Genomic DNA, 23,190 nt, shown 5'->3' with positions numbered 1-23,190 from the left:
ATTCATCAATAAGTACAGCAGACATGTTCACGTTTTGTCTAATCCAGTTTATTCTTTCTTGGTAAAAGAAAAAGTTGGAGGAAAAACAAAATGTTAAGTAATGGAAACAAAATATAGCATTTTCCAGGTTCATCTTCCCATTTTATACCATCTTAACAACCAAAAAAAATGCAGCTCTACACTAAAGTGTAAGTAAATCTGAAAAGCAAAAAGGTTAAATAAGGTTTTCTTTAAGATACAGAATACTCATTCATTATGCATTTTCTGTTCATGTCTCCCATAGTCCACCAGGAAAACGTTTGGAAAGTAATTATTTGCTGATTTTAACTTTCAAGGCTCCGCTCACCCCAGCCCTCTTCCCCTCATCTACAACAAGAAAAAAGGGAGGAGGGAAGACAGAGAGGGTGAAATAAGGAAGAAAAATAGAGCAATCAATAAGGGGACAGATGAGAAAAGGGGAGTGAAAGGCAGGAGGAGGGTGCATGTGAGCTCATCACGCTATCTGGAAATCAAAACATGGGGTGGTGAAGTGTGGAGGACTATTTAAGTACTGGACAGAGGAATGAAAAACCCAAGAACACAAATTCTTGTTTCACAGCTAGTGCCAAGAATTACCTTTAAAAATATGGATAACTGAAATGAAGGCCTAAGACATTGTGAAAGACCCGAACCATAAAAACCATCACCATCCCAAACAGGAACCTCTGAGTGACTCCAAGTGTACAGCAATGTTTGATTTTTACCTGCTTGTGCTCGATATGAACAGCTGAGCACATACACAACATAAAAGAGCGAGTGTTTGTGTATTTTCAAAGGTATTGTAATGTGTACAATTCAGACTTACAAATCATAAGCACGTTTTAATATCCGTCTCGTCACATCCAACACACATAATCCACATGTTTCTGAGAGACAATGGAAATGCCTCCTTGTGGTAGGGCTGGCAAAAATAAGGAGATAAAGACTGAGACAAAAAGAGGAAGACAGAGAGAATTTTCAACATATTAAGTTTTGATCAACCACACGCCCACGTTAAAGACAGATCCGTGCTGCAGTCCAAGAACCAGCTCACTGTTCCCACCAGCACAATATGTGTTTGAGTCTGGCTCACACTGCAAATTCTCAACTTGAGCTTACAGTAGTATGCCAGTTTCATCGTCCACAGCGGTGTCCTCGGTAAAGCAGAAACACCTTCAAAACAATGTTTAAACCAAAGGGGCAAAAAAAGTGTCCTGTAGCGGAAAAGAGAAGGATGTAAGTTGGAGGGAGGAAGGGTTAACATTGGGCTTTGATATCCTGAGGTGGATGATTACCAGGTGTCTGTGTTTCTAAAGATTCGGGATTACAGGTGGTGGACGGCCTGGGGGTAAGACACCGACTTCAACTGACGCTGGCTAGCTGGGTTCGCTTCACTAAGTCCATGCTTGGCGCAGAGTAGAAAGCAGCTCTGTCTGATTTTGAGGTAAAGAGCACAGTCTATAAACATTGCCAAAGCAAAAGTGAACACAAAGGGTAACCATCCCTTCCGCCTCCTCATCATTCTTTTTTTAAAATTTTTTTTTCTTTTTGAGGTAAAGAATATAGTCTTAAACTGGCTTCCTGGAGAAATATTTGTATAAAGCCTAGTATTTCTTCTCCTCATCCATTTATCCATTTTTACTCCACTCACACTGTTGTAGTCAGGGCCTTGCAAAAAAGTGAAGAAAAGAGAATATATTTCCTTTGCTCTTTCTTGTTCTCTTATTCCTGGGTTTGGATTTTCCAAAAGGCGTCTTAGCAGCAGGGATATGATCAAGCCAACAGAAGCAGAAAACAACTTGGATATGGGTAACAGTGGGATTGAAAAAAAGTAAGCATAATTTAAAATAAATGAGAGCAGGTTTGTATCCAAAAAAACCTGCAAAAATCCTGAAAAACAAAATAAGAAAAAAAAAAGAAAGCAAAGAAAATCAAATCCCTGTTAGTGCTAAGACACCGTCTGAACACCGAGATTCTTTTTGTGGGAACGGTTGTTCAGGAGCACTCCTCCCCGATGCGCTGGCAAGAGCGGCCCACCTTGCGGTCGAGCTTGACCATCTTGAGGACGGCCTCCTGCCGACCACGGCCCAGGTGGTCAAACAGGCACTCATGTTGCTCCGGGAGCCGATGAAGCATACAGAAGACGTAGCCTAGAGGAGGGGTGGGGATGTGGGTGCAAGAGAGGGGGAGTGGTTAATTTGCTAAGTTCAACAAATGCACATATTACTGGAAGACATGTTTTCAAACCATTACAATTTATACAAAAGTAAAAAGGAAAGACATAAGACCAGGGTGTGATTTGCCAGGGGGGGATGGTGGGGATTTCCCTTCCTCTGGTCTAAATATCCCTGCCTCTGCTGAGTTATTTTTATCCCCGGAGGGGACAAAAATGTATCCCCCTCATAGTGAGGGAAAAAAAATCTAAAGGCTGCAACGTGACAACGTTTTATAGTGCAAACAACAATAAAATCAGAAATGGACTTAACAATGAGATGACAACATAGATGATACCGCATCTAGGCTACGTGATGCTACGTAAATGGACCTGCAGAGATGTGGGTAAAACTGGGGCGACACACGGTGGATGACCCCTCCACAAGAAACCATAAAAAGACTGGTCTGACAAGTAGGCACATAATGTAGCCTATTTATTTTTATGATGGCAGCACGCTGTGCTGTTGCATGTTGTGATTATTTTCTATTCAATATTGAAGTTTGCTGCACATAGAGCTGAATTAAACAGTGACTTGCAAGAACGACATTAAGTGTATTGTCACGTCTCACGGAGTTGCGCTAGCCACAGTACTGAAAGGAGCGTTGGGGGATTTAATTCTGGCATGTAAAATTAACTTTTAACCTTTTGTTTTTTTGTATATGATCACATCTCCTATGTGTCTAGATGAGGATAGGACAATGCGTGAACTTGATATCACGTTGCCTTTGAGTGAAAATTTTGTCCTACTTGATGAATTAAATTTTATAAAATGGATTAAAACATCCCTGCGAATGCAGTGATCTACTTCAAATTTCGTAATTGTTTCATAATAAGTTCATAATTATCTTATGAATGTTACTGTAACAGCTGCAAGAAATAGCCTAATAGGCTTCATGGTTTCTACAAGCCTACTGTGGTTCTGATTTATTTTCAAAAACACCCCCCCCCCCTCAGAAGGAAGATGAGTATTATATGTGGTGTAGTTAGAGATAGTTACAGATAGTGTGTGTTGTAATACCTTAAATACCATGATCTCCTTCACCTACCTACACTACCTTTTGTTTTGTTTTTTGTTTTGTTTTTTACCAGAGAAAGCATTCTAGTTGATAGCTTCCTCTTTTGACTCCATTCAACAAAGCAAGACAACCAATATTTCTCATTGACTCTCTGTCTCTACTGTAGCACTCTCAACAAAAGGCCCTGCCACTGTAGGAGGCTCGTTAAGCTCAGAGAAGCTCGTTAGCTCTCATCGTCTTAAATTCTTTCATTAATACACATAATAACACTGCTGGCATTCAATGAGCAGTGATTAAAAGCCCAGTTTGACAGCTGGTTGCTATGCAATTAAAACCTATGCGATTGCAGTGCACACCAATGAAGTGGAAGAGAAAAAGTTGTGCAACATTGGAGCCTTTCAAAGGGACCAGCTGTTAGATATTTCCCCAAACCATGGGGCAACAGTGGAAATCAAACTACTTCCATTCGCTTAGTGTAATACAAGTACAAAAGACGTGTACTTCTAGGGTATAGAGCCATTCAATATTTGCTATGTGCTGTACAGTAACACTCTACATCAGTGGTTTCCAGGTTGCTGGATTAATCAAAGGGGTCACGAGATGATAGGACAGAATAGGATAAAGAAAAAAATTGTGATTTTTCTTTGTCAAGCTTTCTTCTAATTTTTGTTTTATTTCTTGTGGATTACTGTGTTTTACTTCCTCAAGCTTCTAAAAGCGATTCAAATAAAACAAAATAAGTCCTCTTTCTAGAGCTGCAAGGTTAGTCGATTAATCGATTAGTTGTTCGACAGAAGATTAGTCAGCAACTATTTTGATAATTGAATAATCGTTTAATAATAGTCATTATTTAAGCAAAAATGAAAAAATAAGCTAGTTTCAGCTTATTGTGATGATGATGATTAATTGCTTTTCTTTGTCCAACATGATGATGAACTTAGCATCTTTGGGTTTTGGACTGTTGGTCTGACAAAACTAGACATTTGAAGATGTAACCTTGGACTGTGGGGAACTTATTTTTCATTGGTAGACAATGCAACATGTGACAAGGAATCCCAGGTAGACTTTGCTTTATTTTAAGGGGTCACAGGCCAAAAAGGTTGGGAGCCACTGCTCTACATGATTCCCTAAAGAAGAAGATTCATGTGTAAGCGAGTTTAGCTGCCTAAAAATCATCTGTATAGATGAAGATAGATTTCCATTCATCCATTGGTCTTCAAACTTGATTGGACCTACAGATAAGTAATATATTAAGATATATTTCTTATAAGATATAAGATATATCTTTTACCACACCATTTCCAAAAGTTATTGATAATATAAAGATATTTTGTTATTCTCCCATGAGCAACCCTAAATCAAACATTTCCACCAGCACATTGCTGACATTTTAATTATATATATCTAAATTTGGATTGGGTTAAATTTTATAACGTCAATATACTCAGAGGAAATAAAGGAATTTGAGAACGCTTTTGGGAAAAATAATTAAATCAGTATGTGTACTGGAAGTTTCAAACTTTCAAAAGGTTTTATGACATTAAATGCAACCTGTCTTAAATATTTATTTCACTTAAAAGGTACACACAGAAATGCTTTATATATAACCAGTTACTGTAGTAAGGACATTAATTAATAGGCTAATTATTTTTGTTGTTTTCACCATCACTGCCACTGCACAACATGCAGCACTCTGGCAAGGTGGATGCAGATGGATTGCAGCCATTATGTGATTATAATGTACTCTATGAGTGAATACATTATGTCAAATTAGCTCAACCTACAGTACAGCCAGATCAGTAGGCCAACAGCTAAGAGAGGTTCAGCTCAGATCGTCCAAATCCACTGGTTCCCCACTCCGATTTAGAACAAAACACAAAATACAGCCATACAGGCAATTTTATTACAGGTTACTGGTTATGGAAAAGGTATAGGAGTGTTTCTCAAATCAAAGATTTTAGGACCACTGCTTGCAAAGTAAAAGACAAAATAAAGTACTTCTGTTGAATCTCCACATCAGAGGAGGATACATACGCTTTAATTAGCTTTTTAAGTCTCAGTGCCTTTACTCTGTGTCATTCTAACACCTAGTAAGGCAAATATTAAAGGCACTGTGTACCAGCAGCACTCTACTGAGTGTGACAACATTGGATCAGATACTCAGCTGGAGCTATCTTTTCTTCCCCATTTACAATCTGAAAAGCATTCATGTTTCCAACTCATTATCAGACCTTCTTGGCTTATACTGTGAAACATTCTGCAGAACCATTAGCAAAGTAATCTACAATTACTGCAATAGTCAGAAATCACTATAATTGCACCCATTCCCCTTCCATCTGTAAAAAGTATGTTTTCATAGTAAGCATTGGCCTATTAAGGATGGATGCCCCATGCATTAAGTAGCGCATGGTGGAGAAAAAAAAAGTCAATTTCCACTTTAGAAATTACTGCGTGGGTTTAAGCGGATGGTCTTTAAGCAGTGAAGAGCTGTGACTTTTTAAGTACTTTAATATGTATGCAAACAAGTTGATTAGCAAGCCAAGTATTGGTTTAAACTGCATTAGTGTTCGTGGTAATTGGCTCATGTTTTATGTGCAACGTGAAACATTAAGGCTTTCTGTATTGGTCCCCTAAGGCTAGCAAAGCAGTTTGGTCATCGACATTTCCGTCAACACACAAACACACGTGCAGGTAGTAGATGTGCTCCACTGCACTGGATGTAAAATTAACAAAGCTTAAACAAGTTAACTAATATATATTCATGTATTTATGAGGCCAGTATTAGCTATTGTAAAAGCCATTTATTACCTTTGTGTTTCACTGTTAAACTGAATCCAAAAAGAGAAAAACTATAAAATGTTAAATTTGGTGTCTGGTGACATGAATATTTTGTTAAAGGTTTAAATTTTTCAATGTTTAACTCTGGGCATTAGTACTGGAGGGTAGATGAAAGACACATGATTGTGGTCTTTAATAGTAAGTGCCGCTGCTGCATGTGTATCCTCTTTTGTGTGTGTGTGTATGGTCCATGTATCTATGTATGTCTGTTCAGGGGTTATAGTGTATATGTTTATGTGAACACAGTTGTATCTTCGTACCACAGCGACAGGAACCCAGCTCTTGCTGAACCAGCTCCAGTTTGGTTTGGCAGCGATGGCAACGTTTGCGACTCCGCTGTTTGGAGCCACTGCGAGACGAGGATGATGATGCGGACAAAGATGATGATGACGACTCCTCACCCTCTGGCAGCTCGCCCACTCTCGCTCGCTTGTCGGGAGAAACGTCACTTTCTGACTCCGAGGCTGGAGACACACACACACACACAAACAGAAAGGGAAAAAATGATTTCACCTCTGAGTTTAACATTTTGTGGTTTTTCACAAAAAAGTAAGAAAGTGAATAGTAAAACCTTTAATAGCTCAACAGTGTGTACTAGACATCTTTATTTCATTTCTATTGGGCTCGAACCTGTCTTTACTACGCAATTACACATCTACATCCCATGTTTATACTATACTGTTCAACAAAAGGTATTTCTTTACTGAAAATGAGGTGATTAATGGCAATTTAAAATGTTCCTTTTCAGCAGACTGACCGTTCTCACCTGAAGCAGACAATATAAGGTTGTAAGATCCAAAATGTGTATTATAAGTCTCGCATATTCAAGACTACTAATTATAAATAAGACCTGTAATGATGATATCAAGCAAAATAATACTTTTATATTATTTAATGATCATCATGTAGCAGAAATTGAAACAGTCAAATCAGTTATACAGAATTACAGCAGGCAAATAGACCTTCTGCTGCGGACAGATATAAAAACAAGTGAAGGTTAATCGACCTGCTAGAAATGCATTTAAATAATTAATCTACCAATATTCTTGCAGCCAAAACTTCCCCACTTCTTATTACTTTCCTACCCACAAAATAATCCTAAAAGAATTCATCTAGCGTGTGTCCAGGACTGCAGCTTTTACCAGAATTTCAAGAGAAAACTTAATACCTCCGATAATAGGCTCCATAACAACTTCCATTTAATATATAAAGACATCACCTCTGATTTAGTGAGGTCTGTGAGTGGGAGAGAACTGATGATGGCAAACTGGAACAAAAAAAAACACCTCTTTGTGTTAATAAAAGGCATTTTAGAGATGAATAGTTCCCCTACGTTAGATTACATTCAAGCCAACACCTGAGACAGGAAGAGCATGCACCTGTAGAGAGTTTCACTGGTCAGCTGGAATTTCAACTCAGCTTTTCTCATCAATCCTGCAGACTTTTTCCTGGCCCAGCCGAATGCAGATCAGCGCTCAATAAATCTCTGAGAACTAGGCCAAGCTGAGCAGCCAGATCCCCTTTGCTTGCCCCATCGATCCCTATACGTCTGTGAGTATGTGTGTTAGCTGTACATGTGCAAGTGCATGTTGAGGAAAAAAAAAGACTGCTTCCTCATCACCTGCCTTTTGTTATCCTCATAAATCTCTGCTGCCAATTTAAACTGAAATACCAAATTTAAATGTGAGTCAACAACTCTCAAATTAGATTTTCTATAAAAAAAAAAAAGACATCTGAAGCCAAGACATTTGCACTGCAAATTAATTTAGGCGTGTAATGGCTTGCTCAAAAGACCTAGTGTAGGTAGGCTTTACACTGAAATACAGAGGGACACATTTAGAGAAATTGTTTTCTCAGCCACACCTCAGTGTTTAAATGATGCTGTGTGTGTGTGTGTGTGTGTGTGTGTGTGTTATGGCATGGTGCTTACTTGATCCCACAGCATCAGACAAGGGATCAACATGTTCACTCACCATTTCTGAGCCTTGCCTACTCTGCTGTTGTCTTAAGTCATGTGTGAGTGTGCAGGTGTGTGACTGCAGCCAGCTGTGTGTCACATACAGTACATCAGTTAGATATCACCTAACAGTGAAAACACAATGAAGGGACAGTTACACTAGAAGAGGTTTACTGGTATTTTAGATGTCGACCTCATTTAACTCATTTTTAATTAATTCTGACAGTAATGCTTCTGTTTACAGCAGCTGTTTCGATACTTTAAAGTACCACTCCACTCAGAAATGTGTTTTTCTTGTTCCTTCAATTTTTCAGCTCAGTCGTTCTTCACTGTGCAGAACGATGTATGCGCAGAGTTTGACACTTAAAGGCTGTTTTCACATTCATCTGCTGAAGGGGGAAAGTGTCTTTGTGGTCACTGAAAATTAAAGTTAAAGGGGCCGTCCTACAAGCAGGGTTTGGCACATCACAGCTATTTTGGAAGCCGATCCTGGTGCAATATGCAACTTACACAAATCAATGTGGAAACATGAAGCCATCCAAAACACAAACACAGAGAATGAACACATCTTGTGTCTAGCAGTCTATATTTTTTTTACAAAGATATTTACATATTCAGAGATTCTGAATTTTTAATCAGGGAGAAGGAGGAGATGTAATATTAAGAATTTCTAAATAGGTAACTAAATTTTGGTGGAAAAACTTTACCAGACATAAATAATTATTCAAAGCAGAATATATTTATATGTCTTAAAATATGTCTGGAGGGGATCTTTAAGGAAATTTTTTAAACTATAAAGCTCCCAGCAAACATAGGGAGAGATAGTTCAGAAGCTCATCATATCTCTATCACACATACAGACACAAGTAGAGCATCCTTCTGAGACACACATGTATGCATAGCAAGCATTCACTCTAGTAACCACTTGATTGGCTTTACATTTGCACCCTCTTGCAGACATGCTCTAGTTTGTCTCCAATATCCTTCCATCTGCTGTTTCCCCTACAAGAACAATTAACCTGGCCAATTTGGATCAATCCTACATGGTTGGTGCTGCTGGGCCCGGTGGACATGACAAGCACACAGTGCAAAACCCAACGATGAACACTGTTGTGGTTTAGCTGAGGCATACCTGAGTCAAAAGAGCGTTTTGTGGGAGTGGAGAGTGAACTGAAGACTGTGTCTGTGCTGGATACTTCTGAAAAAGAGAAAGACAGTGAAGATGAGAAGGAAAATAGAAGAAAACACAGGAGGACAGAATGAGAAAACAGGATGAGAACACTGCAGTTCAAGTTATATTCTCCCTGATAGACCTCAAGACTTGAAGATTTTATTTCAATAATAAAAATCACACAGGTGTACAACAGCAACCAAATAAAATGTCTCTTGGCTATGATGAAAATAAAAATAGAGCAATAAATAATTCAACAATAAATATAGAGCAGACAACTGTAAACTGTGTAAAAAGTCCAAAAAATCATTCACCCACTCTAACATAATCAAGCACATACACACTTTGAAAATATAGAGGAAAATATGGAAGCCAAACAACTGTGTAAAAAATGGTAAACTGCAACTGACTGACAGATTGGGTCACGCATAAGGTAACCTTGTCTTGCATAGTTTATAATGGTAAACAGAGTTTATAATGGTAACAGCCTGAAGACAGAAGCTGTTGCGAAATCTTCTGGTGGTTGCTCAGATACTCCGGTAACGTTTTCCACACTATAGCTGGATGAAAAGACCATGACTTGGGTGTGTGTAATCCTTTATTATGCTATGTGCTTTTTTTTTTCTTTTCACAGCGAATATAATAGATGTCTGTAAAGGGCAGATGGCAGCGTGTTCGCATGCCGACTGAAGCCAGCCAAGAGACGTCTTACTGTGGGTGGAAAATAAAATATATACATCATCCACCTGATGTTTTAAAAGTTGCTTAAAAAAGTTTAATGTTAGAAATGCAATTGCACTAATTTCACTTTCTAAATATTTACAGTGCAACCCTGTTTATTATAACTCATATGTCATGCCCCCTTGACCTTTCCTGAGGTATTCAGGTGGTTTTATTTATTCACTGTTAGTAATATTAATGTATGGTAATGCATATTAAATCCAGCTGGGAGTGCTGTGTTCAGACTATCAGGCAAAGGACTCGTCACAAGCCTAAACAAACACATTTCATGTAACAAGTTATATTTTAGCATCAGTCATAAAGAACAGTTGAGTTGATACATATTCAGTTGATACTTTTTTTTGCCAGTTTGTGAGTAAATTACAAGCTGGTTCCATGATGTGCTTTGTATAAAAGAAAAAAAAATCTGCACTAATCATGTGATTGTGTAAATTACTAAAATAACTCCTGCTGTAACAGAGGCACCAGGGTAGTGTGGAAATTTTTTCACATGTTCCGCACATCCATTTGGTAGCCACTTTATTGTGTCCTGCATCGGCCTCCACAAATAACCTTGTCACTGTATAGCGATGACGGATGCCCTGGCAATTGCAGGTGTCCTCTTAAGACCTTCACTTCTGAATAGATACCCTTTCCTATCATTCCCTCTATCTGTGCCATGAGGACAAATATAGCCAGGACAGGGGCACTGCAGCTGCTGCCTCAGTTGGCAGAAACTAGTGGCAGTCCTTTACAGAAAGATGCCCTAGACTAAAAACTACAATACTCTGGTTTTGATCAGCACATTTAAGGCTTGTACATTCTAAATTTGCAGACATACAGTACGTTACTTCAATAGTTAGGACAAGCATTACAAACCAGACAGACCATATTACCATCACCTTTAAGTTCAATACTTCAAACATCTTCCCCTTTTAGAGTGGGAGTGCTCCACACTCCATGAGTTCAAAGAAAAAGGGAGCAAAAATGTATCTTTCAATGAACTATGAACCGAGGAAGGAGCCAGTCATTCACTGATGTGAAATAATTAAGAGGGCCTCACCATTTGAGCTGAAAAGAAAACCCAATATAATTAATTTCTCAGCAATTTACAGCTGTCTTACCATCTTGAGCAGGTAGAGATGTCACTCCTGTCTCTCCTGGCAAAGGCTCTTCTGATGTGTTAGACATCGACATGAGGGACTGACTGATGCTGCTGTTTGATTCATTACAGAAGATGTCTGCTTGGCTGTTGCTGGAGCTTGAGGAGGCTTTTGGGGCACAATCATTGTCTGGCTGTTTCTTCTGTATGTCTTTGAAAAAGAAGTCAAATGGTGAAACATTTTGAGCATCTGTGCGTACGTGTTTGACTGCACTTACAGGATCAAGCGGTTGTTAACTCGGTGTGGCATAGAGGGAACTCAGGTGTTCAAATTAACTGGATTTTACCTTAAGTGACTGTGGCACACTGACACCATTCTGCTCAAAACTTATGGAAATGGACATAATTTTCTATTCAAATTTCTGTCACTGGTTTTGTTGGAGAATGAACTATAGCCTAAATGAGAAGGGACCAAATACTCTGATGAGACTTACTGTTACTGACTTACTGGCTACACGTACTGAATCACCCTAAAACTTGAGAAATTTAGAGAAAGCTGTGTCCCATACCTCCAAAACTTCTTCCCGCAAGTCTTGAACCCACAAGTTTTCCCATAGTCAGATCCAAAAGGGGATTAAGTGAGAGGATTTGCATATAAATAGTGGAGATTGCCCATGTCCCCTGGTTGACAGTTTCTTTAGAGTACTGAATTAAGAAAGAAAATCTCTCACCTTATTGGTGAAAAGAGGCAGCAAAAATAGTAACTGCCTCATGGTTGCAAATACCAACAGAAATGTAAACTTCCAGTTGGACATAGCTATAGGATACAAATTATTTCCCAGATAATTTCAAAAATATAGTTTGAAATTTAGTATAATTTCTTAAAATTATAACAATTTGTACAGTAACAGAGTTAGGGGTGACGGTAACACTTTACTCACTTTACCCCTCTTTTCTTTCTCAGACTTCTTTTTCCACCCTCAGTCACTTCAAGGCCTGTCCAGGACAGCTACAGCAGCGGAGGCAGTCTCTCACCCCCCGACTCACAAAGGTCAATGTTAGACACAAGATCAGCAAACCAAACAAGCACACAGCAGAACAAGAACTTACCTGCAAAACATTTTGAGCACAGATTCATAGTTTTGCTCGACCTGGGAAAAGAGCAGAGAGGAAAGAAAACATATTAATAAAATAAGTCATGTGCTTGTATGAGGGTTCCCAAAAAAAAGGTGGAGAAGGATGCAAAAGTGTAATGAGCCGTTTGCTGGTGGACATCTACATGGCAAGAGTAACAACACATCTCCATGACCTCCAAGTCTCAGACTCCGACTTAATTTCTCATTTGGGATTCTGATATGAAGAAAAGTTCAAAATGCAGAGTGTGATCCAGACTACAGTTTTAAATTATTCAGTTAAATCAAAAGCTGCCATGCTATAAGACTTTTAAAGTCTGTATAGCAAAGACTGTATCAACTGAGATGTGATTTTTTATTTTGATCCCTTGCTTGATCTCTGTAAATCTTGCAGAACAAACAGAAATTCAAAATTTTTAAATGGAAAGAAAAATGACTATTTATACACATGATTTATCAAAAATAAAACTGATCTTTTTTTTTTTAATTTTGAACCTGCATCATACAATTATTTTGTTCACATTCATTCAAATGACTGCATAATTTAAAGAGTCAGTCACTCACACAAGCTGACTGTGTGCTAATTGCAAACCTACAGAGAGCTGTAATGTAATGGACTAGTGGCTGAGGAGGAAAGTCAAGCATCTCTACTAGATATTGTTCTCATGAGTTTGTTGACCAACCAGAGGTAAAAGCAGGTAATACTGAACTAATATTCATCATATTTCATGCAGCTTTAAGACTAACTAGATGCAGCACATCTGTTGTTTCCTGTCTGTCTGTAGCATGCAGTGACCATGGTACCATCAGTCACTGTCAATATATAATGGTCAAGGTCAATGGTCAATTGTCAAGGTCAATGTTGTCAACTCCAGCTAACAAACACTGCTCCTGGTGGAAGTAACCAGCTCATTACTGCAATCAAACAGTTGTTTTTCCAATCAAAAATGTGAAGACCCCTAGCCTGTATGTTGGCAACATACCTTCCCTGTCCAAATCAGGGATAAAGATCTTTGATCCAAAAAGCTGTTGTTATGGGGTTAATCAGTGAAGCCTTGCTGATTTCAGTGGCACACCTCTTTCACAACAGATGGCTTTGGCTTTCCTCTCAGAGGGCTCCTCTCATTTCCTCTCTAGCCCTCGTCCTTACTGTCTGCGCACTGAGCGTGACGGTCGCCGCTATCAGTCATATTCTATTTATTTTGGGCGTTCAGTGTACACCTTTGTCCCCATTTCTAAATGTAGGGTCAGCTGCAGTCAAGCTGAGGGCTGTCTGTCAGTCCGCTGGTGCATTGTCTTGAGTATAAAAGAAAAAGGAGGAAGCAGGAAGTATGGATAGAAGACAAACCTCATCATGAGACACGGGCAGGGAGGAAGCCAATACAGAGTAAACAACAACAATTTATTTCCCGTTGCCAACCTTACAAATCAGAGGTAATCAAATCACAGAGTAATTAAGGAAACTAAAAGGGGTGAGAAAAAACATGCAGGAAAGAAATGACTGCATGCTTGTTAAGCTGAGTGAAGTTTGAGCAGAGTGCACACAATCAGTCAATTTCATAGTTGGCCCACTGCTGCTACTAATGAGAATATCTGATTGGAAGAGACAGGAAGATGGGCTCTGTCACCTTGGTGATTCAGTTTGAGTGACACAAAGGAGTGAAGGCTTGAACGGTTGATACACATTTTGAGGAAAATATAAATGCTACTGACATAAGCAGTAAAATGGAAAAATAACTTCAGACAGTTTGTCAACAACCCATGTGGCAGAATCAGCTTTTAACTGTATTGCTTTGTAAGTGGCATTTAGCGGCATAAATATGCAAGATTCTTTTCTACCTGGAAAGAAAAATGTCTGGGAAGAACACTGATCTGAATAGTTTTAAAACAACTAGCTTATTAAGATTTCACAAAGGCAACACAGCGCAGTGAACAAACTTTGGGGCTAGGCGATGGGGTTTTTGGTGGATCTTTCTGGCACAGAAAGTTTACTCTTAAGGTATTTTTAAGTATTCAGTGTTCAATTTTTGTTTCTCATGTGTCCAACACAGTTCACTTAAAACAAGAAACACAGCATGAGGAGTGTGCACACATCTGCACATCAAAGGTCTGGTCCCTTAGTTGACACACCTTATCATAGGGTCGGCAAATATAACAATACTGTGACAGCGTTTGTCAGCTTATAGAGAATTTGCTATATCATTTCTACTGGGGTAACTATCCTTTTAATATCTCTGGACAAAGACATACATGAGTGGGCGGGACCAATTTAAGGCAATCTAGATTTACACCTTCATTTGTCAGAGTTCTTAAATCCCTCAGCCAACAGCAATGATTTCCATCTGCTTTTTATCCCTTTCTCAACTTATATTTCTGAAACTTTGCATACATCTATGCAAAGTTTATGATACAAGGCTATCATATGTACTGGAATTCAATGGTTCAATGGTTAGCCACAGAGAATATTTTTGACCGGTTATGCATGCCGGTCTATAGGTTAATTTGCATACTAGGCTTGGGTACTGAACTTGTTACTTCACATTATTCACCTTAGCTCAATCAGTGCCAAATTTTGGTAACTTGCAGGACTGAGAGTGAGTACAGTAAATGTGTGTTTTAAAAACACACATTTACCGACCTGAATGTCTCACGCAGAGGCTCTGACACTGACAGGAGCACCACCCCGCAGATACAAAGAGACAATCAGCACAGCGGCTAGCAGCTAGTTAGGATGGCTAGCATTGTTAACATAGCTGTGCCTACTGCCACAGCTCTCACAAACGAAAGCTACATCACAACTTTTCTTAAAAATTAACCGGTTAGTTAGCAGTTAATAGGTGTCGGTCTAGGGAAAGAACAATGTGCGCATGAGATACAACATGACTATTGTCAACTATTGTCAACAACTTAATGAAGCTGGACAAGGACTCATCTAAAATTCTATTTTATTGAAGCATGCTCTGTGCAAGATTATCATTAAGAGGCCCAGAGACACCAATCTGATGCCGTATTGAGAAAACGTGAACAAAAGGGGGGAATAAACCTGTCCTTTTCCCTTCTTTCTTTACCTCCCCTGTTGAAGATCACTTTCAGAAAATCAAATTTGCTACTCTCAGGGGGACATAACAAAAGGACAAAAAAAAAATTAATTTGACATCTTTTACTACATGCCAGACGCAATTATGGATAATGAGCCACAGAGCACCAATCACAACCATACATGGTCCAACTGAATGTGTCTCTTCAAACACATTTGAGCAGAAAGACACATGTGGGAGACAAACAGGAAGAAAGAGATACATGAGAAGTGAGTGCAAAGAAACCTGAAGATACTTGTGTTTCAAATGTTGACTCATATTCGGGCCAATATTGTGACTGACAGCAGTTATGATTAATTAGGTTTAAAAAAAAATAGTGATTTAAAAGTCAGCTCTCACATCACAATGTCCAAACATCATCTTCAATGTCAGTCACATGTCGTCTCTGACAATTCAATCACATTACTCAACCCTACTGCATATGAATTCTAAGTAAGAATAGCGTAAAAAGTAGTTCCAATACAAAATTCAGCAGCAATAATTTGTCACACTGAGGACAGATAGACTGATACTACAGTATTAACAGTAGTGAAAGAAAAATGAGTAATCAGTGTGACATAGAGCTGCCACGGTCACTGAGGTGACGCAATCACGTCACACCCACCGCACAATCAAGCTGATCACACCGCTTTACCACTGACTGAGCAACTCAAGTGATGAGATATTAGTTATTCTCTGAGGCTTGACATAAAGAATGACATGACGAATGACATGCTAAGACATTTAGAGACATAAGACATAAAGATAGACATTGAAACTATAGAGGCTACAAAGAATAGACTACTACAGGAATAAATGCATTAGAAAAGTTTAGCGTATTGGTCTAAATATAAGAAAGGTTTTTTTTTCCTGGAAATACCTCTAAAAAAGTGGGGTCCATTCTTTTTGAATGTATAAAGTGCTAGTGTAAAACCGACTCCTACTTTGAGTGTTGTATTATGGGTTATTTGTAGCCTTAATGTTGCTAGGCTAGCGACTGTCCTAAAGTCTGTGTATAGTAAATGTGTCAGAGTCAGTCAGCACTAAAAGTGTTTGGTTAGTCCAGTTTAACATGCAGGAGTTTCTGAAGGCTGGTGTAACGTGTTTTTCTGCCATGGAGGAAATAAATTCATGACGAGTGAAGACAAGTCCAAAGTGTCTTCCGATGTCTCTACTGCAGAAACGGAATATGTCAAGCTGCCAAATACCACGGTCACAGATGATAAGGAGCTCAAAAAGACAGTCAGTCTTATAAAGGCTAACTGCCAGAGAAAATAATTTTTGACTGCTTCCAAAAGCCTGTAAGGAGAGTGTGAGAGTGTGTAACTATACTATGATGCAAGTTATATTCAAAAAGTACTTTTCCAAAAACAGCTGTTGGAAAAGGAGGGATCGTGTTATCATCGGGGTCGCCTTATATTCGGGCCAATACAGTGCTTAGGAACCATTTATTTTCTGACATCTGAGGTTTAAATTATTTTTATATATGGCGGTTACTGAGACGGTTTGAATGGCTTTGCTAATTTGTGCGGTAACAAAAAAAATTCAATACCGTGGCAGCTCCACTGTGACATCCTGTCTAAAATGTACCAAGGAATTGTGGACCTGCTCAAAGAAAAATTGGCACAAATCTCTATTCAATGCAGAGAATAATGTACCTATATGAGCAAATATGGATGTCTTAGTGCTTTGTTTTGATACTGTAACATTTTATGGCTTCACCTGACATAAAGATACCATGATATTTGGTGCCGATTGCACACATGTCTGGAACCTCGCTGAACTCTGATCATCAGTCCATCATGACAAAAGCATTTTTTGAATTTTAAATGGTTGTAGAAAATACCATCTCTGCTAGGGATGGGTTCTGATTAGGGCTGAACAATATGCAATAAAGTCATATTGCGATTGCAATGAGCAACGTAAGTAATTTTAGTGTAAATGGTCATTTCTGCATTTCATTTTCACTGAAAAAACTATACAAATGACGACAATGTGATCTTTTGCTGGGGTCTGTACCAAACAAGCATGGTCCCTTAAGTCTGGAGGATATGATTTTTAAGTCAGGGCATCTCTGTAGCACCACAATGCTTCATTAATAATGGTATGTTGTAACACATTTTACCTTTATCAAAAAATTGCAGCTCCTGCGATTTGGATAATGCACTTTGCTTTATTGCAATTTTGATAATATTTCGATTAATTGTTCAGCCCTAGTTCTGATAGCTGGTTCCATTTTAGATCCAGATCTCTATCTGCAAAATACTTCGGTCAGTTTCCACACTAGCGAGTCTCTTATCAAACCTTTTATCTTTCCCCACTCTTTTTCATTTGCAAGGAGCAATAGAAAACATAGCATGCTTCTTATTTTTAGCCGACCATCTCTGCCTAAAATGACAGACATCACCAGCAGCACATTAGATCAGCTGTAGCTAATTAACATTAATTCCTCAACAGCTAAACTGAAAAGTTTGTCTGTTCTCTGGTTAATGTGCTCTCTGCAGCTTGTGTCTGTATTCAGCTGAAGATTGTTTGAGTGAAAAGACACATCACTCTTTAACACCACTGTACGACAGCAAGAGGACTGTGTGTTTCTGTAGTTTCACAGAGTGACAACTTTTTTCTAAAGAAATGATCAGCTGACCACATCACGTCAATTTAAGAATCATCCAGTTAAACTTTTATATCATGTCAACATTTTAATCTGATCCGTTTCATAGTTCTGAATCAGGATCTTCAGTAATTAGAGTAAGTAGCTCCTGAATCACAGTGGGCTTCAGCTGTTTAAACTAAATGAGTCATATATGTAAATAACATTTCATATATTACGCTGCTCATCTTATTTTCAGGTTGCAGAGAAAGGGTTATGAACATTAATTAGGCTGCCACAAAAACCGAAGACTTTCTGCCTTCACAGCCAACAAGAAGTGATTAGATATCTTTGAGTTGTAGCCTTATTATTTTAGCTTTTACTTATCTGCAAATGTTGAGAGGTAAACTTGTTAAGAATTCTTGATAAGATTCAATAAAGGATTTGATAAAATCAAATTTGTTGTGATCTGGTGACAGATTGCACTTTTCTAATGCTTATCCAACCATTCAGTGGGTGGCTTGTCACCACAGAGCATATCACTTTTTAAATATGTGAACAGTGAAGGTGTTACTTTGAAGTATTAAAACAGCTCTCACAGCTTATATGAATAATAATGGTAAAAACAAATATTTCAATTTGGGTTCCAAGTTTCATTCACTCTTTTACAACTATGCTGATGAGCGTTCACCTCAACTTTGACCTCCAATATCATTCATAAATTTCAACAAATCAGCCATGCTGTGCCCCCAACATTTACAACATAGTACAGTAAGGCCCATCTAAAGAGGGATGACAACATTTGATTTGGCCCACCAAATTCAAATAGTAAACTAGATCTAAGTTAATCTCAAACTAAATGCACTATGATTTATATCCATTTACTTTTTAACTTTTGACTGCTACTGTAGATCTCTACATTTCCTTCTTTATTTTCGTTTTTTTTTAATATATTGAGCTTTAAGTGTTCATTTAGATGACAACTAAATGCACACATGTCAACACGAGGGCAGTGATACATCTGTTATGAATATCTTTTTGACTCCACTGCGTGTCACTGCATGTTCTTCCTGTTTTGACAGATGCATGTACAGCCCACGTGACATTTTGAATAATTATCACTAGAAACATACTGTACAGGACCATATATAGTCACTTAAAGCAGACGTTAAGCAAAAGTTAAGCCCCAATAACACATTAAAATGTACTTGTTGCACAATCCTATCAGTAGATTTTGAGATTACTTCCAAATCATTCATTTTTCCTCCTTCCAAGGGAAAAACTGTCCTGTACAGTTTAAGCTCAATTCTGTACTAACAATGCAGTGTCAATGTGTTCCAACAGTTGAGCTGTCATTTTGTGCAACTAATAAAGCCAATATCTTACCATGTAACCCGACTGTCAGCAAACTATAACTGATAAAGTCTTCAGTGCCTCGAAGTTCAGTTAATGGTTGAACATTATTTCAGTGTGATATCTCTGAACAACTGCTTCATTCACCCACTGTGCCTAAAAATTATATATACATTTATTTAGTCTAAAATACAAAATGTGCAATACATTTCACTCACTTCTGTATATCTGAACAGGCTTTATTTCATCACTCCTTGCACTCTTCACCTCTTTGCACTATTTATATCCTGTTTACAGTCCACAGAAACGGTTTCACGTGCATATAGTCATTCCTTGAGTATATATCTGAAGACTCTTGTGTTGTTATTCTGTGTCAGTACACTGAGAGCCACTAAACCGGAGTCAAAGTCCTTGCATCTGTAAACATACTTGGCCAATAAACATGATTCTGATTCATAATACCTGCATTCTTGAACCAGCCATTTTTGATTGTGGTTTCACACCTGTCACATTACCTCGTCGGCTTTATCCCACACCCCTTTACCTGTTCCCTGCCTCTACAAGCAGGTTACCGAGGCCAGCTGGTGTTAGCTCGCAGCTAAATGCTACAAAACAATGGGGAGGGGGTAATAACAAGGAGAGCAGCTCATCCCTGCTTGAGCTGCTAACGCTAGTGGCTACCGACTCGGCTAGCTGTTGGCAGAGAAAGAAAGCATCTACAGGAGAGACGTTTGACATTTGTTTTTGGTCTTACCCCCAGAAACCGCAGGGGCAGCGCGGGGGTATCACGTTAACGTTGCTCGGAGGCTTGCTGCCCTCGCTCCCCGTGTCCCCCATGTCGGCTCTCCCGTGTGAGGCTCTCCGCGTAGCAGGTGAATCCGGGGACGGAGTGAGGGCCTCGTATTTGCGTTTAGATTTTTCCTGCCTTTGACAAGTAGAGCTTCAATGCCCCGGCCGGATAATCCTGTAAAGTTTCACCGGACGAGGAACGATTTGCCGACACGAGCGGCCACTAAAGTGCGGAGAATTAAAACAGTTTAAGTCGACTTTGAGACATTGGAGCTGTCACAGCCACAGACGGACAGAGTCACCGGGGGGATCCTGGGCCGATCAGCTGGAGTGAGGAACAAACCACTGACAGACAGGAGGGGGGTGTAGAGCGACCTGGGCAGCCAGAAGTTATACTGATGTCTTTGTGCTGAATAAAAGGTGATAGAAAACTACACTTGTAATCATTTCAAACAGTGTTTTTAGTAAAACGTCATTTAAACTCAATACGTGATTGGGTATAAATATTAGATTTTGAGGACTTCATGAGTTTGAGTTAACATGGTATGATCCATGCTATCCTACAACTACTGGAGGAAGCCACAACACTGACAACATGCAGGCATATTTTAAGTAACAAAGTGGACACTAAGAAGACAAAATTATGAAAACATGTTTTTTTTAAATATATTTGAAACATATTTAATCAGTTTTATCACCTTTCTATATGTAGAAACTATGCAATAACTCTAAACTGTTCTTTCTGAAGTAACAGGTGTGCAATAGGCTGATTATCCAGAAATGTACAACATTGTGACCTGACCTGCATACCTAATAGATATTTGTCAGATTGGGCATTGTAACAAAAAGCACAACTAAGTCAATTTGTCAAAATGTGTGTAGTGAGAAAAAAAACAAACGATTGTCATGTTCTACAGTATCTGACAGAATGACACGCTCAAATGAAGGCCTATTCTTGCAAGTAACTTATTAAATGCAGTTTTCCCCTTAGATTGATTGGCAGCACTAGCTGAACCACTGCTCAACCATTTTTGTGCTTTTTGTTGAATAAACCATCCAGCACCAATATAAATAGGTCAGAATTACTACTTATCCAACACAGTTTATGACAACATAAATCTAAAACTAATGATCCAATTATATTCAGCCTCTGTACTGTTATATTGACGCTAACAGCCTGCTAACATGCAAAACATTACATGTTAATAGTCAGCAGGTAACATCCAATACGCCTTTCTCACTAGACAATAATGGCTGCATTCATTTGAGGTGCATGTGGTAGTTCCAGGGCCCTTGTATTGTGCATCCTGGCACACTGACATGACTTACTACAACACCTACATGACCTGTGAAAAAGCACAGGTGTTTTTTGTTATCTTTTTCTCTTATGACAAGTCAAAGTACCTGCTGTTAGTTGTTATCATGCTTGTTAACATACTAACTGTCGGTATGTTAATCTTCATGCTGATGTCAGCACATTAGCATGAGCCTTACAGCTAGAGACATTGTTTTTCTTATAAGACAGAGGGAAAAGTGTGCACCCCTTACACTCAGTTAGGCTCCCCACACCCACCTCCCAGGTATTTAGTACAATTTACTCCACATCTAATGTGAAAACGTGAAATGGGTCTATATTTTTCAAACATTGAATCCACCCATAAGACAAGACCTTTGTCTAGTGTATGTTTATGGATGGCTTCCATATTGATGATGTCCTAGGATGCCATTTGTTTCCTTTGATACACTTATTAAATGTCATTTTTTTCACAGAGTTGTTTACATACATTGTGTCATTAATAGTGTATCTTGTTGATTTTGAAAGGTGGGCATAAACAGAATGAGTAAAACAACTCAACCAAAACTAGAGTCAACAGGTTTATGCCGCTCTAAAGTTAATTCAAGACTATATGTGAGATCAATCTCGAGCACACATTTAGTCCACAAAACCAGTCTGCAATTTTCTACGACTGAAGACATCCAGGATTTAGTATTTTGATGACATCACAGATGTGCTTCACATATACCTGGTGCTGTCTACAACAACAGAAATAGGATCACTGAATTCTCTTTATCATCTCAAAATGACTTTCAGGAAAATGCAGGACTTCACTTCACTGTCAGGAGGTTTGGTTTCCCCTCAGCAAAACCTGCCAAGAAGGAGCTTCTGTCTGCAGGGAAGGACGAGTGGGCCCTTGGTGGAATGAAGATAGATGGCTGATAGTTCATTAGCTAGTTAGGCACAGGGAGGGGGATACCACAGAGGATTGAAGAATCTTCTCAGGGTTGCTAAAGCGCCTTTCACACATGCAGTCTATCTCTGAAATGTTCAGGAACATTTCCTGCATGGGGTCATGTGTGAATGGGAGCAGGGATCAATATTCCGGGAAATCTGTACCACCAATTTCCCCTCTCAAGACTTAGTAATATTTCATGAAAAGTGCTGGTTCAGCTGTGTTGTGAAAATCACTAGCAGTGCCTGAAAGGTTATCTCAGTAATTTACCAGGAAGTATGTGTGAAAAAGGCTTAAGAGCCCATATTCCTGTGCAGAGCCAAACAATGCTAGCAAAGGCTTAGTTGTTATTTACCTCTCAGTCGAATAAAAGCAAACTTTAAGTCTTTTCCTATTGACATTTTGACATTCTATTTCCAATGGGATGTACTGTTTCAAGTTAACAAATAACAATGGTCATTCAGTGTAGCAAACAGGGCCACTGAAAGCCTCACTTTGGGCCTCTCAATAGAAAAGTGGTTGTTGCTTCCCTCCCCACAGCCTGAGTCCAGCCTCGGGCTTGGTTGTCCTCTAGAGATTTGCAGAACACCACTTCAAAGTCAGATCCCCTCTCCTTACATACCATATACCCTCTCTCCCCTCCCCTGCAATAAACACAAGAACTTAAGGAATTAATTAGACACTGGATCAAACATGGTTTAGTAAATTCAGCTCACTGAAGACACCCAGAATAGTGCAATCACATGTTAAGTGTTGTATCCCTGGTCATGTGGGGTATCTTTGATATGTATTTATGTATATATGTATGTATTTCATTTCAGATCCAGCATGACAGCTTACATTGGCAGTCTCTTGACCCCTCTCTTATTCACTGAGGGATACAGTTAGGATTATTTTGCAGTCTCTGCTCCTCACACTGAGGGACAGCACTTCAGCCCTGTAGAAAAGCACAGAAAGTGTTCCTTGATATAGCAACTGTT

General features: G+C 38.9%; 1 protein-coding gene across 1 annotated transcript; it reads right to left on the bottom strand.

Annotated features, from left to right (window-relative positions):
* Window positions 1-26: 26 nt before the first annotated feature.
* On the bottom strand, window positions 27-20,357 carry LOC121898485 (AN1-type zinc finger protein 3-like). The gene is made up of 6 exons (XM_042413596.1): window positions 19,945-20,357; window positions 12,148-12,188; window positions 11,060-11,248; window positions 9,177-9,242; window positions 6,348-6,551; window positions 27-2,168 (listed from the first exon to the last, which is right to left on the bottom strand). The coding sequence occupies exons 1-6, from the start codon at window positions 20,025-20,027 to the stop codon at window positions 2,014-2,016; spliced, it is 738 nt and encodes a 245-aa protein (XP_042269530.1). The 5' UTR covers window positions 20,028-20,357; the 3' UTR covers window positions 27-2,013.
* Window positions 20,358-23,190: the final 2,833 nt, after the last annotated feature.

The sequence above is a fragment of the Thunnus maccoyii genome, chromosome 1, assembly GCF_910596095.1.
Source record: "Thunnus maccoyii chromosome 1, fThuMac1.1, whole genome shotgun sequence".
In the NCBI taxonomy this organism is placed as follows: domain Eukaryota; kingdom Metazoa; phylum Chordata; class Actinopteri; order Scombriformes; family Scombridae; genus Thunnus; species Thunnus maccoyii.
This window is presented reverse-complemented; position numbering and strand designations above follow the sequence as displayed.